This window comes from Oculina patagonica, chromosome 4, assembly GCF_052425735.1.
Source record: "Oculina patagonica isolate OP01 chromosome 4, crgOcupat, whole genome shotgun sequence".
Lineage (NCBI taxonomy): Eukaryota > Metazoa > Cnidaria > Anthozoa > Scleractinia > Oculinidae > Oculina > Oculina patagonica.
The window spans coordinates 57,385,564-57,403,189 of NC_135761.1; the positions used below are offsets into that span (position 1 = coordinate 57,385,564).

At 40.5% G+C, this 17,626-nt stretch overlaps 1 protein-coding gene across 1 annotated transcript in view; it reads right to left on the bottom strand.

Moving 5' to 3' along the window:
• LOC144650846 (uncharacterized) overlaps positions 1-17,626 on the bottom strand; it is a 66,856-nt gene that overhangs the window by 6,215 nt on the left and 43,015 nt on the right. The window contains exons 26-40 of the mRNA XM_078510608.1: positions 16,577-16,769; positions 15,458-15,560; positions 14,271-14,384; positions 13,614-13,787; positions 12,057-12,296; positions 10,276-10,407; positions 9,774-9,908; positions 9,002-9,124; positions 7,200-7,325; positions 5,919-6,116; positions 4,627-4,821; positions 4,027-4,269; positions 3,035-3,274; positions 1,791-2,006; positions 212-277 (exon numbers count right to left, since the gene is read on the bottom strand). Of these exons, the coding sequence (XP_078366734.1) occupies positions 212-277; positions 1,791-2,006; positions 3,035-3,274; positions 4,027-4,269; positions 4,627-4,821; positions 5,919-6,116; positions 7,200-7,325; positions 9,002-9,124; positions 9,774-9,908; positions 10,276-10,407; positions 12,057-12,296; positions 13,614-13,787; positions 14,271-14,384; positions 15,458-15,560; positions 16,577-16,769 (2,498 nt within the window). The remainder of the gene's footprint in view (positions 1-211; positions 278-1,790; positions 2,007-3,034; positions 3,275-4,026; positions 4,270-4,626; positions 4,822-5,918; positions 6,117-7,199; positions 7,326-9,001; positions 9,125-9,773; positions 9,909-10,275; positions 10,408-12,056; positions 12,297-13,613; positions 13,788-14,270; positions 14,385-15,457; positions 15,561-16,576; positions 16,770-17,626) is intronic.

Here is a 17,626-nt window from a genome sequence, read left to right on the forward strand (position 1 = left end):
TGATACGTCTGTTGTTTGTTTTCAGTTTTCACTCGTTAAATAAGTAAGTCAAGTTAAAAATGCAATGATAGAAAGCTCGTGAGCCCCTTATCCAAGCAAACGCACGCAAACACACTCCATGTACTAGAAAGAATAAGCTGAAAGTGCAATGTAACCCGGCCAATGAGAGTTATCATCCAACCGGCTAAACATCTTGTCACGTGATACTTACCGCACACAGCATTATCCAATAGGATTGTTCCGCCCGGACAGGGTGTACCAGTGTAAGCCTCGTACTCTGGAGGAAACAAACACGATAATATAGTGCTTAACTGTTGCCTGCTGGTCACTTTGGTTTGAGTTCATACTATTTTTCTGTCTTACTCCGACACATGCAATATCTTCTTAGAAGCCGTGTCTACTGTGAGTCAAACATAGAGAATCCTTAACAAGCTTGCTTAGATAATTCTTTCGTCTGAAATTAGGCGCGAGAACAACCAGAATTCTGATAAGACATATTCGTACTGGATAACGTACCGTTTTCATTTATGGTTTTAGTTCTGTAACACTGAGCTAGTTCACCGGAACTATGGGACATAGCTTGAAGAACGTCCACTTAGTGATCAGGCGAATAGGGGTGGGTTGGGGGAAAGGAGGAAAGACTCTCACCCATCGCTTAGATTTTTTAATGTCTGAGTCACACTTTTGGACGATAAACTTATTGGTCGATAAACAATTGGATCACGTACGCTTCGAGCAGTTTTCAATTGAGTGTCGTAAAACCAAAACCAAGGTAATAACTCTGGCCAATCACAAAGGACACAGAAAATCCGGTGAACCAATCAAAACTTGAAGCAAATACATGTAGCTGGCACGAAGCGCGGGAAAACGTGCGCGAGCGAGTCACGATTGGTTTTGGTTTTACTCCTGATTGGCTGAGAAAGGGGCGCGAGATTTTGAAGCCAATCACTAAAAGTTTCCTTTCGACACTCAAGTGAAAACCGCTCTAACATTTTTTTTTTAAAATTCTAGTGAGCAGCACACAGACTTCATCAGGGAGTTTGAACAAGATACATAAAGGAACTTATTTTATACCTATGCTATAGAGTACAAATCACGTTCCAACTAGGGTGTGAACAGCAAAAAACACCTACAGATTTGCGTACAGGATATGACTAAAATCCTGCAAATGTGCAATATTTAATTTTGGGGCTCACGGATTTAACGTTAAATCCGTGATCCAAATTGGAAATTGATTAGAAATTGCAGTTCAATCCCGATTACCCGGACCTTCAAGGTTAGTCGATAAAGGAGAGGGGCGGGGGTCTAAGCTATCAACGGTTTAAGTTTGAATCAGTTTCTCGTGAAATTAAATGTGAATCAGACCAAACGGTTGGTCGAGTCCCATCACTTATGAAGCAACCGTGTCTATAAGTACAAGGGTGTCCACATATTTACAGTATAATACCATGATATATACCACGCCATAGAAAATACAGCCAATCAGAATACAGGAAAGCCGTTGTATATTCGACGGTATTCAACCCAACCTTCCCATCGTGCACTGCGATCTTATTCTCGATGAAATTTAGTAATCGTATTTTCTACGGCATGGTATAAAATAGTTACACAACACTTTCTCGTGGTATACTATGGAATATCCCACTTGTCACTTGTATTTTCTTCGTATACACACTCGCCTAAAGGCTCGTGAGTATACCGAGAAAATACAAGTGACTCGTGGGATATTCCATAGTATACCACTCGAAAGCGTTGCATAACTAGTATGTATATCATGACCAATAACTTACTCATGCAATCCGGGGCTTCATGCAAGATGGACTTAAAGTCATTTTGAGACACCCACTTATTGTCTATACACCTGTATTGGGGATACTTGAATAACTCCGGCAGTCCAGCAGGGTATGGGTTGAAGAAGTATCCGGATTCACATGTCAGCATTAGGAAAAATCCCAGGCTAGTTGCATAACCTTTGCTGGGATTAGGAATTGTCGGACATGTGTTTCCTGAAAACAAATTACAACGGGTTACTGATTAGTGATTAAGCATTTTGTCTATAAACGAAACCCTTTTAAGCTATTATTGTAAATTTTTTAGAATTAATAGGATAATATGCATTCCATCTTTCCTATCACTTAAAAAACATTACTTTATATTGAGACTTTTTATTCGTGTACTCCATAACCATGAGAGAGTTTTAATTGTTTTATATATACCGTAAAATTCCGCTTATAAGCCCCCCCCCCACCCCCAAGTAATAGGCCCATCTACCTGGAACCAAAATATATCTCCGATTATAAGCCCCCTCGGATGCACACCCAGGGGCTAAATGTTGCTTTATTATGCGTTTTCAACTAAAAAACGTATTTAGATCAACACTGCCATGGCTCGTTTCAAAACGTTTCTTTATTCCGCTTAAAGCCCTCCCGGATATCAGCCCCTCCGCTTACAAGCCCACACAAAACCCCTTACGAAGTTGTATAAGCCCAGGGTTAACAAACGGAATTTTACGGTATATATCTGCCTTGTTCCAACAAAAGGTGCCGGGCAGGCTGACAGAAAAGCTTGAAATTTAACTAACACCCATCCACCCTCCCCGTGAGGGCCCTCTCTCTCTCTTTTCTTTCTTTCTTTCTTTCTTTCTTTCTTTCTTTCTTTCTTTCTTAATTATTGTTTTATTGTTTCTTTCTCCGGAACTCTGGGTTGCGAGGTCACCTAATGATTACCACGCGGGACTCTGGATCCGAGCTGGCGCGCGCCCTGGCTGTGGTCATGGTAATTGTCCTGTGTTCTTGGGTAAGACACTTAACACTCAAAATGCCATCCACCGGTTTCTAAATTAATAAACTGAGCTAATCCTGTTAATGACTAGCATCTCATTCAAGGGAGGAGAGGGGGGGGGGGGGGGGAGCAGTTAAGTTAATTGCAGGCCATATGGGCCACTAGGCCCGATCTCGGAATTCACTCATTTCTTCGAAGTCAAATTTTCATTTTTTCATCGACTTGGGTAGATTTAGGATGAACCGGTTATTACCTTCCAGGGTGATGTTGAAGCTACAATAAACCACGTTTCCAGCAGCATCTAAGGCGGTATATCGTACGGTAAGTGACGTGTACGTAAGCATTTCAAATCCAGGGTCACGGGTGGACTGGACGCTAACCACGCCAACATTGTCAGTGAAGGTTGGTGGGGTCCAGGTCATAACCTTTTGTAGAGAGTTGGTACGTTCTACAATGTTTGCAGGACAATTCTGGACCTCTGGAGGAGTCACGTCTAGGAAAAAGAAATCAACAGAAATCTTGAATAAAAATAATTAGAAGGAAGCTATGTCTAAAACATTCTTAGCACTTAAAGACTAAACCCGCATGTCGAATTATCACTGTAGTGCCAATTAACATGATTATGCTGATTGTCTGCTCAAATTGGTAAACTTGTCTGTTCATCTGACGTCATTTAAGTCTTCAGGAAGGTCGACAGATTAAGATTATATATAATGTGAATAAATTCACTTCTATAGTGCTACAACAAAATCAATACAGTCAAACCTCTCCTTACGAACACCTCTGTTATACGGACACCTCCATATTGCAGACAGCTCACCTGGTCCGATTTACAAAAATTCTTAAAAACTCTACCTTTGTAATACTGACACTTCCATAATACGGACACTTTTCTCTGTTCCTTTGGTGTCCGTACTAAATGGGTTCGACTGGATCACATTTAGTTAAAGGGGTCTTTGTCACGGTTTTACCAGATTTTTGAGCAACCAAAATTTATATTTTTGTGGTAGAAAACCTAAGAATAATGGTCTAATTTTATCTAAAATTGCTATGTAAGAAAAATAAAAATTGTTAACATTAAGTGTCTTTGGCTGCCTCTTCAAAGAATCGATATTTTTGCCGTACATTGATTTCTATTCGCAAATTAAAGAAACATTTTCCTTTAGATGTTCAAAGATAATGTTTGTCATGGGTAAATTTTCCTAACACTACGTAGCCCCTTTAAAGGACAATAAATCTTCTCACCAGTGACAGTAATATGCAAGGTACAACTCTTCTGTGTTCCACTGTCGCTAGTTCCTACCCACGTGACCCGGTGTCTGCCAACAGGGAAAGGATAGTTCTCATCGTAGACGCTTGGTGACACTGTCACGTTATTCATGTTGGTTCGTGGAAGCTGCCACTTGTATCCGAGCACCACTGTGGACTTGTCTGATTCAAGTTCCTCAACTCTGTCGATTGGACATGCAATCCATGGATCCGTGTAGACTGTTTAGGTAAAAAAAAATTGAGATATTCGAGGAACGTATGTATACCTCACTCTAATTAACAGTGGTCATATATATCGCAATCACATATAAATTTCCTATTCTAAGCGATTTCTATATTCTGTACGTTTAAATCGGTCTCAAAGAAACAAGAACGTGAGTCTAAACTTTAGCCGGGGAGGGAGGATAAGGTGCAACTGGGGCAGAGGTAGAATTCTTCTGCGATTGTGAAATGCGCACCAGACAGCCCTCTCACACTTCTTCTTTTAAAAAGGCGCTTATTGGATCCGCAGGTCGTCAAAGTAAACAAAAAGCGTTCGTAGTTAACAAGCACAGTTCAGAAAGGAATATAGCTTACCTCTCACACAGGACAATGCCGCGATCTCACTCCAGGAAGTATCATTTTGACACGTGGTGTACCTGGGACCGCTCAGTGTATATCCATCACCGCAGTAGAAGACACATCGTGTGCCGTACTCGACGTCTGTCAGAGAGCATGACGATGGAACCACTCCACCGTTGTCCGGGACAGTCAACTTCGGACAAACAACCGCTAAGAGATTAAAAAAATATATGTCATGACCAATATGAAGTAAAGTATAGAGCACTCAATTTTTGAGTAGACCCTTAAAATAGACAAAGCTGTTATTAATTAACTTTCTGACAAGAGCCGTGGCTGAAGATGAAAAAATAAAGACCTTTGACATTAAAGAAAATTAAAGAGTTTGTATGGTTTTGGGGGACGCAGTATCAGAATATAAAGAGACGTTTGTATGGATTTTGTACCATGTTTCAAGGCCCATAACTTCGTCTCTGTTGTACTACAAAGCACCACACTTGGTCAAGTGACCAATCTCGAGATGATCTTTCATTTTTTTGTGTCAGTTTATCGATCTTTTTAAAGTTGAAACTTGCTCCAGTTGCCTTCTCAACTTCGGAATGGTCAATAATAACCAGTTTAATTGGAATTAAGCTAAAGTAGCGAGTTTTAGCCCTTTTGTTGGTTAGAGAAATGATCATTTCACCTAAAGAACTAAGAATTTCACCTTTATTACAAAAACAAAATATAAGAATCATCTAAAAGGAAAACGTTCCATCTTTTGGGGTAGTCACATGTTTGTATCGATTGCAATTACCCTTGAAAACAATTTCTAATTTAATTGTTAGCTTCTAGTTTTTAGAAATTTATTTGAAGTATTTCTGAACTGGATGAAACAGAGTGCAGCTGTTTTTAACGAATAAACTGAACAAAATGAATCGGCACCACATAGAAATAAACAGTCATGTTAGGACTGCGCAAGTCATCTCGTCATGTAGACAAACATTTAGGTTAGGCTGATTTTATAGCCAATACGTACTGATGATGCAAAACAATATACCCTGCTGTAATTGTAACTGTAAGAATCAACGCCATGAGCATGAAAATCTTTTTAAGTAAATGAACGACAGAGGCTCTCTTCTTAAAGCTCTCTGTTGACAGATTCTGCCAAAAGCCATAATGTAATCGACAACATTTCTTGAAATTAGGTTGACGGCAAATAAAAAAAGGGATGAAAAAATGGTTGAGACAGAAATGTAAAATATATAATCCCTTATGACTTCCATGCAAAGCAGGGAGGAAGTTTTTCAAACAAAAAATATGATACTTACGTTCACAATAAGGCACAGTTCCTTGCCACAATCCATCGATCTGACATGTTAATGATTGATCTCCGCCTGCAAGGTTGTGTCCAGAGTCACACCCATATGAACAAACCGTGTTACGTTGTATATTCGCTCTTTCGTCAGTACAATCTGCCGGGGTGATGCTACCACGGAATGGAGCCTCCAAAGCAGGACAGTAAATCTCTAAAATCGAAGAAAGTGGAAATAAATTATGTAGAAAAGAATGAATGAGAAAGATATAAATTAGCCACACAAGCTTCTAGTTAATATCCACGCCAGCCAAATGTGGTAGAATTAGCCATGACATTCCTGTACTGAAAAAAAATAAAATTAAAACAAACCTTTAGTTACGGATTCCTGAACAACACAAAAAGCTCCTTTCAAGTTACCACAGCCACAAATTATATATATAGTACAAATTCTACCTCATACGGATACTCTTATTTACCTTACGTTTACAACAAAAATCAAAAAAAAATTTCACGAGCGAGAACAACATTTTACCTTTGCTCAGTGATCTCACAAAAAGAAAAATTCCAACACGCAACGGCACGAGGAACTATCGCTGGAGCCATTATAATAGTGGACTAAATGTGAAGGCTTCACCCGTAAGGGGTATCTTTTACAGAGTGAAATTACATTAAAAATGGTACAGATTTCATGAGATGAAAAAAAGGATAAGGTAGAGAAAAGTGTCATGTTTCAGGTGTTCAAAACGACCTTTCAAAATATTTCGAAGATCCACCCAACGGCCAAATCATCTAAGTAATAGTTACTCAGACCATAAAAAATAAAAAAATAAATATATATGTTTATAGTGGTCATGCACTTAGCTTCATATCTCAACGAGATAGCTAGTTTACAGGCATGCCACTGAAACAGAGGAAACAAATAATTTTTAAATAAACATAACAAGGTTAAAAATCCCAACTGGCAGGAGGCAGACCAGTTGGCTATACACAAAGCGTGGTCGAGGATTTGAACTCGGAACAACCGAGAAACAAATCCAGCTAGTGGCATGGGCAGGTCTTGAACCAGGGACCTCCGGATTACAATACTAGCGCCCTAAACCACTCGGCCACGCTTGCCTCCTTCAGGAAGTGAAAAGTTTAGCAACCGGGTGCAGTATTTCTCTTGTAGCATGAAAAAGGGGTTAATTTTCCTGTCCAAACTGGTATATATTAAGAGGGTAAGGGTTTGAAATAAAAGTTTGTTGTTGAGTACCCCTTGGAATCTGTCTCTATTTTTGTATTTTCATGAAATTACCTTCGCAGGTCTTGTCGTCATCCCTGAGTCTGTAGCCAACATCACAAGAGCAATAATAACCGCCTTCATAATTAGAACATTTAAATTCACAGCCACCCTGGTCTGCCGCAGCACATTCATCGACGTCTACAAAACGAAAACCAAGAAAAATTATTTAAATTGGTGAATTGCAAGGGCTGCTATTTAATTCTTCTTCGAGGAATTCCCAGTACTTGTTTTCTTTGCATTTTTTTCTACATTACAAAATTGCTATTTTGAGGTTCCCTTTAATTTGAAAGTATTAATGTGTACTTCAGAAAACTGACTCCTTTAAGCTAAGCAGTGCTGATTTTGTTGCTGTGTATGACTCTACACCAACATCCTACCAATTTTCTCCCTTTTGCAAGATCGAGAATGCTAATTTCGCTGCATGTTCCAGACGAAATTACTAGTGCTTACTCTGACGAAAAACGCTACATCGACCTACATCTGATAACTTGTTCCACTGAGACAAAAACTGTACAGATGATGCACCATTTTCAGTTACAAATAAGGCTGTATAAAATTCTGATATCGTCTAATTGTTAATTATAATTAATTATTCACCGAAGAGTTCTTGCAATCCACCTCCTCGAGCTAGCCAAAAAGCGCGCTCGAAAACCACTATCCACTGTTTGGTATACGCTAATACAACTAGAAAGAGTTGATACTACGGCTGCCCACGCTGTTGATCAGTTTTTATTTCTTTTCTGCACATCCGTTACTACAGTCATTTTTTTTCGTTTAACTGATGTCTTGGCCCTTCTATTTACTCATTTGTTTGGAAATCAATTTTTGGTTTGGTATGTTTATAAAGAAAATACTCCCTGACGGCTCGTATTTTCTAATGGTTTCTGTCCTTCTCTTCTTCAAGATGAAACGAGGACATACGTTTGCAAGAATATTGGTTGAAGCGTTGCTGTCGAGTGCGCATGTGTTTACGCTGATAGTTTGTCATCATAATCCAATCACCACGAGAAGACTCGTTTATCTTGTGTTAAAATTGACCAATCACCTTACAGGGATTTATCACACTTCCCGTTACCCACATGCGGGCCTTCCGCAAAGCACCCGATACTAGTTGCGCGCCCACTTTGTGTAAATCGAGATTTTTTCTGTATTTCCTGTATGTATACGCGCGGACCTCAAGGATGCCTCCTCTGGTTCTGGCCTTTGGGCCAAAACCCTGCTGGGGCAATAATTCTAAACAATTATTGGATGAGGTTTTTGTGATATCCGGAATAATCAAGGTCAAGGTAAGTGTTATTAGCCGAAGCCGAAGGCTGAGGATGATAACACTTACCGAGACCTTGATTATTCCGGATATCACAAAAGCCGAATCTAATAACTGTTTTATTATACATTGTTTTTCTGATAAAGAAAATAATGAAAAACGATTTCTACCTGTTTCAAAACTTGTGCTAATTTCGGTTGAATGCTTTTTCCTCAAATATTTCGTGGAATAGTTCCTTCCCAATTTTTGTTAGTCATTTTGTGTTTTCTGAGACTTTATTGTCCAGCAATTTTTAAACTTAGATCAAATTATTTCTCGGTTGAAAGCGAATCGACGAACTTAAATTTCCTTCGCCGCCAGATGTCTGACACATTGCTCTTGGAAATCATGCATTGCGCGCGCAACCTACAGATTAGTGAATAATCTGCTAGCAGATTATTCACTAATCTGTAGGTTGCGCGGATTCCCAGAATTAGCTGTAGGCTCTTAGCCAATGAGAAGACAGTAAGTTACTACAATGTATAATAAATTGTGTAATTGTGTACTTTACCTTCACAACCCATTTTATCAGCTTTAAGTTGGAATCCTGCTCTACAATCGCAGTTAAAGCTTCCTCCAGTGTTGTTACAAATGTGTTCGCATCCAGCATTAGCCAGGCTACATTCGTTGAAATCTAAAATGACAGAAGGAAACAAAATCGGTTGGCGCATAAAGAGGAATTATGGAATGTCAAAAATTCTAGTCATTCCGTCTTCACAACTACTATTATTCCAGTCACAAAACAAATCGTACTTTATTATTTTGCAATCAATCTTAGATTTCTATAACTACCGCTATATGCGAAAGTATTTTTGCAAGACTTTATAAATTTGATAAATTAAACGTCTCTCTCCATTTTATTATTAGAACATTAATTTCACATAAAAATCGCGATAGTTATTGTTTGTATAGTGAAATTGGAAAGCGTACCCTATTTTGACCAAAAAGGCAAAAACGATACTATTTCCGATCAAAATATATATATAAAAAACATACCATTTGGGGCAGCAAAGTCAGCTCATACCTATGTAGCCTACATAGGGAGTTTTCGGGCAGCGCATTTGCATCTCGTATTTGCATCAGGCTATATGATCAGGCCGTAATTTTTATTTCTTAAAATATCAGTCAAGAATGCTTACTTTAACCTTATGTCTGCCTGGACAAGCGACTTTGATCATTAAGACGCTAAGACTGCTAGCTAATTTTTCTGACCTATGGCCAGTTTCACCAGTAATCATTGAAAGGCAGAGAGGTTTGATGGACAGAAAAGTTGACTTCCTTACCTTCACAGAGGAATTCACTGTTCTCTGCCAGTTCATATCCCTGTTTACATGCGCAGTGATAGCTTCCCGGAGTGTTGATACACAGACCATGTGAGAAATCACAACCGCCATTGTTCGTCTGGCATTCATCCTTGTCTAAAGTGAAAGCATGGCGAGAGGCAATATAGCATGGACTAAGGGTGTTCTGTGCTTTTAAAGGTTGAGTTACACAACTTCTTTTAAAATTTAAAACCACGTAAATGATTTTCAACTTTGCCCCGGCCAAAGACCATATTGCAATTCGCTAGTTGTTGTATGGAACTCATTAAGCGAAGCACCATGCGTGAATAATAAATCGCGGTTATAAAACAAATACAGTAAAACCGTAGTCCTTTTTTGTTCTTGTTTTGAAAGGGGAAAGTAAATACCTAGGAAGGGAATTCTAGCTACGGTCCTGCATGGTCTTTAACTATCAAGGTTTTGCAAAGAAAGCTGTTTACGTTTTACCCACTGAATCACTTACCAATACAGGTTTTGGCATCGTAAGCGAGCGTGAAACCAGGCCAGCAGCCGCATTGGAGTTGCAGGTTACACAAGTTATAGCAAACCTGTTGACAGCCGCCATTATCAAGTTGACACAGATCTGCCATGGAACCTGTACGTAGAAATAACATATGTACTTGTAAACTGCATTGAAAAGGCCGACTGGACTTATATAAACCCAAAATAGAAGTTGACAGGACAGCCGACTAAATTTAACTTCAGTTAGCTTGCAGCCACCTGAACTTCGATGTTTAAAAGTTCCATTCGCCGAGTTAAATTATACGCACATCGCTGTAAACATAGGATCAAATTGCAAAAATGCGAATAAGTACTAGATAAGTAGCAGTAGCAGTACAGTAGCAGTAGCAGAAGCAGTAGCAGTACAGTAGCAGTAGCAGTAGCAGAAGCAGTAGCAGTAGCAGTAGCAGTAGCAGTAGCAGTAGCAGTAGCAGTAGCAGTAGCAGTAGCAGCAGTAGCAGTAGCAGTAGCAGTAGCAGTAGCAGTAGCAGTAGTGGCAGTGGGTGGTGGTAGTAATGAAAGTAAGAGTGGTAGTGGTACTGTAGTAGTGGAAGTGGTAGTGATTGAAGATGAAGTAGTAGTAGTGGTGGTAATGGAGGTGGTGGTGGTGGTGGTATAGTAGTAGTAGCAGCAGTAGCAGCAGCAGCAGCAGCAGCAGCAGCAGCAGCAGCAGCAGCAGCAGCAGCAGCAGCAGCAGCAGCAGCAGCAGCAGCAGCAGCAGCAGCAGCAGCAGCAGCAGCAGCAGCAGCAGCAGCAGCAGCAGCAGCAGCAGCAGCAGCAGCAGCAGCAGCAGCAGCAGCAGCAGCAGCAGCAGCAGCAGCAGCAGCAGCAGCAGCAGCAGCAGCAGCAGCAGCAGCAGCAGCAGCAGCAGCAGCAGCAGCAGCAGCAGCAGCAGCAGCAGCAGCAGCAGCAGCAGCAGCAGCAGCAGCAGCAGCAGCAGCAGCAGCAGCAGCAGCAGCAGCAGCAGCAGCAGCAGCAGCAGCAGCAGCAGCAGCAGCAGCAGCAGGGGGGAAGCAGCAGCAGCAGCAGCAGCAGCGCAGAGCAGCAGCAGCAGCAGCAGCAGCAGCAGCAGCAGCAGCAGCAGCAGCAGCAGCAGCAGCAGCAGCAGCAGCAGCAGCAGCAGCAGCAGCAGCAGCAGCAGCAGCAGCAGCAGCAGCAGCAGCAGCAGCAGCAGCAGCAGCAGCAGCAGCAGCAGCAGCAGCAGCAGCAGCAGCAGCAGCAGCAGCAGCAGCAGCAGCAGCAGCAGCAGCAGCAGCAGCAGCAGCAGCAGCAGCAGCAGCAGCAGCAGCAGCAGCAGCAGCAGCAGCAGCAGCAGCAGCAGCAGCAGCAGCAGCAGCAGCAGCAGCAGCAGCAGCAGCAGCAGCAGCAGCAGCAGCAGCAGCAGCAGCAGCAGCAGCAGCAGCAGCAGCAGCAGCAGCAGCAGCAGCAGCAGCAGCAGCAGCAGCAGCAGCAGCAGCAGCAGCAGCAGCAGCAGCAGCAGCAGCAGCAGCAGCAGCAGCAGCAGCAGCAGCAGCAGCAGCAGCAGCAGCAGCAGCAGCAGCAGCAGCAGCAGCAGCAGCAGTAGCAGCAGCAGTAGCAGCAGCAGCAGCAGCAGCAGATTAGTGGCGAGCCAAGAAAGGAAAAGAATCTATAAAGCATGTATTTGCCTGGCTTTTCAAGTTAGAGTAACTAAAGCTACTTTGAAAATTAAATATTTAGAACAACTACTTTGCCTGGCTTGAATATTTTGGTATACGAACTCACCGACTCTGGAGTAAACAAACACCTCACACAAGGTTAGTATTCCTTCTCCAAACATCTGCACTGACACGTATCGTCCTGGGATTGGTGGATCGCACTGAACTGTCAGAAACTGTCCCTGGCCCACAGTCCCTACGCGGTCGTGACACGTGGGATTCTGTAAGTTGTCTGTGTTGACGCCAATTCTTACCTCAAAGTTCGTGAGTCGCTCGTGGTATTCATAACGATTTACGATCAAGACATCTGCAAAGGAATATAAACGGAAGATACATTTAATTTTCTTAAACGTTGGTAAGATTCTTTAAACTGTTTTGAATTAAATGCGATGTTGTATTGCCTTTGTTTTGATTTTTTGTCAAATGTTACAATGGCACATGTCGCTTAAAGTTCACAGACTACTTAACGTTCTCTATAAGTTACACCAGCCCAAACTACATCACAGTAATTGAACACGGGAGGAATCAAAGTTTTATAAATTGTAATGTTAAAAATTTCTGTTTTGGCGAAAGTTTCCTCCTTCTTAAAACAGCAAGGTTTGAAGATGTCTCATTCACAATATTGGTTGAATAATGCAGCTCGACCACGACCGATGCTTGTTAGTATAGACATCTAAAGTTACACTGGATTTAAATTTTGTGGTTTTTTTATCAGCTTTTATCGGATCATCGCCCAGTTTTAAAGGGGCAGTCTCAGCAAGATCTAGTGCTACTTGAAAATCCAGTGAAGGTGGAAATATTAATCGGAAAACAACTATAAACAGTTACCCGTCCTCTAAAAGTACTGTTCTTGTCACGAAAATTGTTTAAAAATGGTGTGGCTTTGACTGACAAGTAGGAAAAAAGTGGCCCAAAACATAAAAACGTCGGCGGAAATTTCCAAGCTGGACTATGTTACTTGGAATCACTTGAAATCCATTAATAACGCTTTGTTCACATCTTGGAAAATTAATTAATCCTTTTCTTTTGTTGTTGTTTCTTTTTGTTATTGGAGGCGCGGTGGCCTAACAGTTAGTTGGACTCCGGATCAAGCGGTCCGGATTCGAGCCCTGGCCGGGGTCATTGTGTTGTGTTCTTGGGAAAGGCACTTTACTCTCATAGTACCTCACTTCACCCAGGGCCCAGTTGTTCAAAGGATGGATAACGCCATCCAATGGATAAGTGTTGGCAAAACAAACTACACTATCCACTGGGTAGCGATTTATCCGGTGGACAGTGTTATCCGTCCTTTGAAAAACTTGGGCCAGGTGTATAAATGTGTACCGGCGAATTTACTTATACTACTGGGGGTTACCCTGCAAATGACTAGCATCCCATCCAGGGGTCAGTAGAAATTCTCCTAGCCGCTTCAAACCGAGATATGCTCCTGCCTGATGGGCCACTAGGCTGGTATGGAGACTTAACCTTTAATTTGTTGTTCAAAGGCTACTTTGTTGATAAATGAGTGTACCCTCACAGTTCAAGCATAATTTAAACAAAAACGGAAAATAATTTTCGTGGTACTGTCCCTTATAACGACAAGCAGCTGTTGTCGTGTTATATTAGGTCTGGACCAACTACATACCTGTGACGATATATTCCCTTCCAAGATCAACCCTCCACCATGGATTCGTTTCTTTCTTGGTGTGCGTGCATGATTTCTGGTCATAATAAGGTTGGTAGTTTTCATCCACCGCTCGGCTGCTGAATCCGTTGTAATCGGTACTCGATTGTGCTGTTGTCTTCTTGAAAGCAAGATCTTAAAAAAAGGAGACATTGGTAGTGAAGTATTTGCAAAGGCCATGGAAGTTTAATTTGTAGATTAAAAAAGCTACGTCAAGATTGAGGCATCTTGAAAAAAACAGTGCCCACATTTTTTCAAGTTTGTCGTTCTTTACTCGTTTTGATCTTCCTTAGTAGTACAATCGGAGGTCTAAGTACCAGTTTTGGCAAATCTGCGTTGAAACACTCAAAGAGCTTCCGAATTATTTCATCCAATCAAAAACAAGCGTGAGCACTCACGAAAGCAATGGCGCGAGCAAATACGTCATGTTCTTAGAAGTGAATATGACTACGCATTACAGTCAAAGTAAAACCCTTCAAATCGCTCAAATACGCCAACTGAGCCGCAGAGACGACAAAATACAACAACTACGTTTACGTTTATTTTTGAGCTTAAAAAACAAATGATAATTCTGAATGTTTAAAAATGTATTTAAATCAGTGAAAAAGCCCTACTTACTTCTGGCGTACTTGCTGCAAATGCTGACAACAGACTCATCTACAACCTCGAATCGCTGGTCAAGTCGGGCCTGGTCAAAATATCCGCATTTGTCCAGGTGGACATAAGGATCGGCTGTAAAAAGAATAAATAACTATAAACCAAGGAAGATAACAAGGTGTACACTGTATCTGGTTCTGCAAACTTAACTTTTTTCCGGGATTGGGAGGGTATTAGAATTACTCTGTGTGGCTGGAAAAGCCCAAATTGTGGCAAAAAATGACTTAGCCAAACATACCAGTTATTTTGGTCTGCAGTGAATATTTTAGGTAATTCCCTTGAATTAAACTGAATTTTGGTGTTCATTTAAAATTTTCCAACTGGTTGTTTAAAATGACATTTTTTTTTATGTGCGCGCGATAATCACTTGTGCGCAGCAAATATGAGCGATGCAATACAGGGGAATGACCTTAAAATATTTTTTCTGCATTATTCTTTCATGTTGACTAAGAATCTATTGTAATGTATCTATTGTGACGTATGAATGGTGGCGATAAATAAATGAATGGTGGTTTTAACACCGGCTTGCAAAGACACTTTATTAATCCGAAAAAAAGGAAAGCTAGTTCCTAAAAATATCTAAGTCGAGGATTTATTAGGAAAGGGTAATGGAGAAAGGACAGGACAGGAGAAGAAGAGGCAAGGAATATGAACACGTACAAATGCTGGATTGTTCCTTTTGAGCTTGTCTTGTCTTAGGGAAGTTCTATAATATATCAGGGGCACCAACGAGCAAAATTTACCATAGCTGTCGGAACACCGTTTTTACGTTATAAGTGTACTTTTAGGGTGATTTAAGGGCTAATGATTTAAACGCTAAGAAAACTGAAATTGTGTCTGTTCGGATACTCTAGCTAAACTTTCATACTTAGGGAACAAAATATTATAACCCGAATTTAAGAGCCGCTGTTGCCTTCTCGAAATCGTAGCTGGCCTTTTTTCGTACTCAAAACGACATTTTACTCTCTCCGAAAACAACAGGCATTACTTTCTGCACGTCACGAAAGTTTGGGGTAGAGAGATATCCAGTTTTTCCTTACATTTTTTTTTTCAAAAATGGCAGACAATTGTAGGTCTTCCGAACAGATAATCACCGAAACTGGCAGTTGGTTGCCCCTGATATATTCCTCTTTTTACCGAAATCTTACTTGGTATAAAGCTGAATTTAAGGTGTTCCTTAATGGCGGAAACGTCGCTGTTTTCACAACTGCTGCTCAAAACAATTGCAACGCCGTTAGCTGGGAGCATTTCCTGAAACAAAAGTGTTTACATTTCAATATAACGACAATTCTTTATGTTATAGATAGCTTAAAAACTAGTTTAAGGAACTGTTATTTAGGCAATAATGCCTAATTTACAGATTTTACCGGACATAGTCAAGGGAGAAATAACATTTAACAAAAATAAAAAACGAAAAAAACTATTGCTTTTAAATTTCCCGCGCGCCGCCATTTTGGATTTTACGACGTCAAAGCAATAGTGGCAACGCATTGACGTCATAAAATCCAAAAGAAGCAGAGGTTCTTTTGTGTGAATCAATTGGGCAATGCATCGATGACATAAACCAATAAAGTTGAAAACTATAAACAACACTGAATTTTTTGAACAAAATTTAAAATCCAAAGTTGCGGAGAGTTGCGGACACGATCGGAAAACGGTTTCGGATTGGCCGTCACAACACGAATTAAAAGAAAAGTTTTCAATTAAAATTGCAAAGCCGGGTGGAATCTGTTTAGTGTATACGGTACCCAGAGGAATTGATAATGGTACAATTGAAAGAGGAATCTATCAGGAAATCGAGTAATATTAATTTAAGTTGGACAAAAATCGAGTACCAGAAGCTTAGCTTAAGATGTACGCCTAATTATCCGTGGTAACAGCAACAACAATTTCTTGTCAGAGCCTGAAGAAATGAATTTCAGAGTTCACAAAAACATTGTAAACTAAAGGTAACATTTCACATGTTGCTATTTTGTAAAATCGTCTTTTAAGCGATTTAGCGGAATTCAGTGAAACTCCGAAATTTGCTTTGAATGTTCGCTGTTGTTAGAAATAATTTCTTTTGATAAGTTATTTGAAACAGTAACACAAAATTTTTCAATAAGATTTAAATACTTTTGGTACATAATTTTGTCCAATTTATACTCGAAGTCCTTATAAACGTTTTGGTAAACTTTCTTCGAAGTACCGGCCTGGTTCAAGTGGTTCGCGGTAAAACTATACTTGATATCGCTCTTGAAACAACGTCTTACAAACTGTGAACTAACCCCAGTTTGTGTGTTGACACATAGTTTACTTCCAACGTGCTGCAGTGAGCCTCCAGCGGTGAAACTAAACTGATGTCCACCACATGACGAGTATAAACCAAGCGAAACACCGTCTGCTGCTGACCCTATTGGCTGTACACAGTATCCACTCTTGGTATGTTTAAGATTTCCATTGTCCAAGATGAATTCCAGCCTGAAAAACAGCATGAATTAATTAGCGTTTTTTTAAACTTAAAGGAGAAGTTCACTCCAGAATGGCCATTTATTTTCTTTACGCCAATAAAAAGGTTTACACAAAGTTATGTTATTCACCAAAATTTCAGCTTCCAACGGTTGCTATAACCATATGAAATATTTCCCAAAACTCGACAACTGAACACCGCCATCTTGGAGCTGGTAATGTATGCGTAACGTCAAAGAGCTCAGCCTGAAGTTTGGCGTGAAAATTTTTATAGTCGAAACTCCTTGTTTTTTGTATTTCTTTGAGCTCTGTTTGAGCAAAAAGGAGATGCACAAACAGGCATTTCGACAAACAAAAGCCACTACGAAGAAACAAGTAGACTTCAGGCTGAGCTCTTTGACGTCACGCATACATTACCAGCTCCAAGATGGTGGCGTTCAGTGGTCGAGTTCTAAGAAAGATTTCGTAAAGCTATAGTGCACGTTGGAGGCTAAAAGTTTGGTGAATAACATATCTTTGTATAAACTTTTTATTGGTGTAAAGAAAACTAATGGCCATTCTGGAGTGAACTTCTCCTTTAAACCACTAATATCTCTCAAAAACACATGAGTAACATCGTGAAGAAACAGACCAATGATGAAGTTGTTGCCAAATTTAAAATAAATTGGGGGCCGTTTAATATAAGACTAACCTCTTGTGTGCTTTTCATTTTAGGCTTCAGTGTTATGGCCAGCAGAGGATGTTAAAGAACATACAGGGGACGATAAAGAACCCACACACTTATCGTAAAGAGTTGGGCACAAAGTTCCCGATATTGTGGTCTGGTCTCTGCCCGTTGTACTTCTTTGATGTTTATATATGCTATGTCA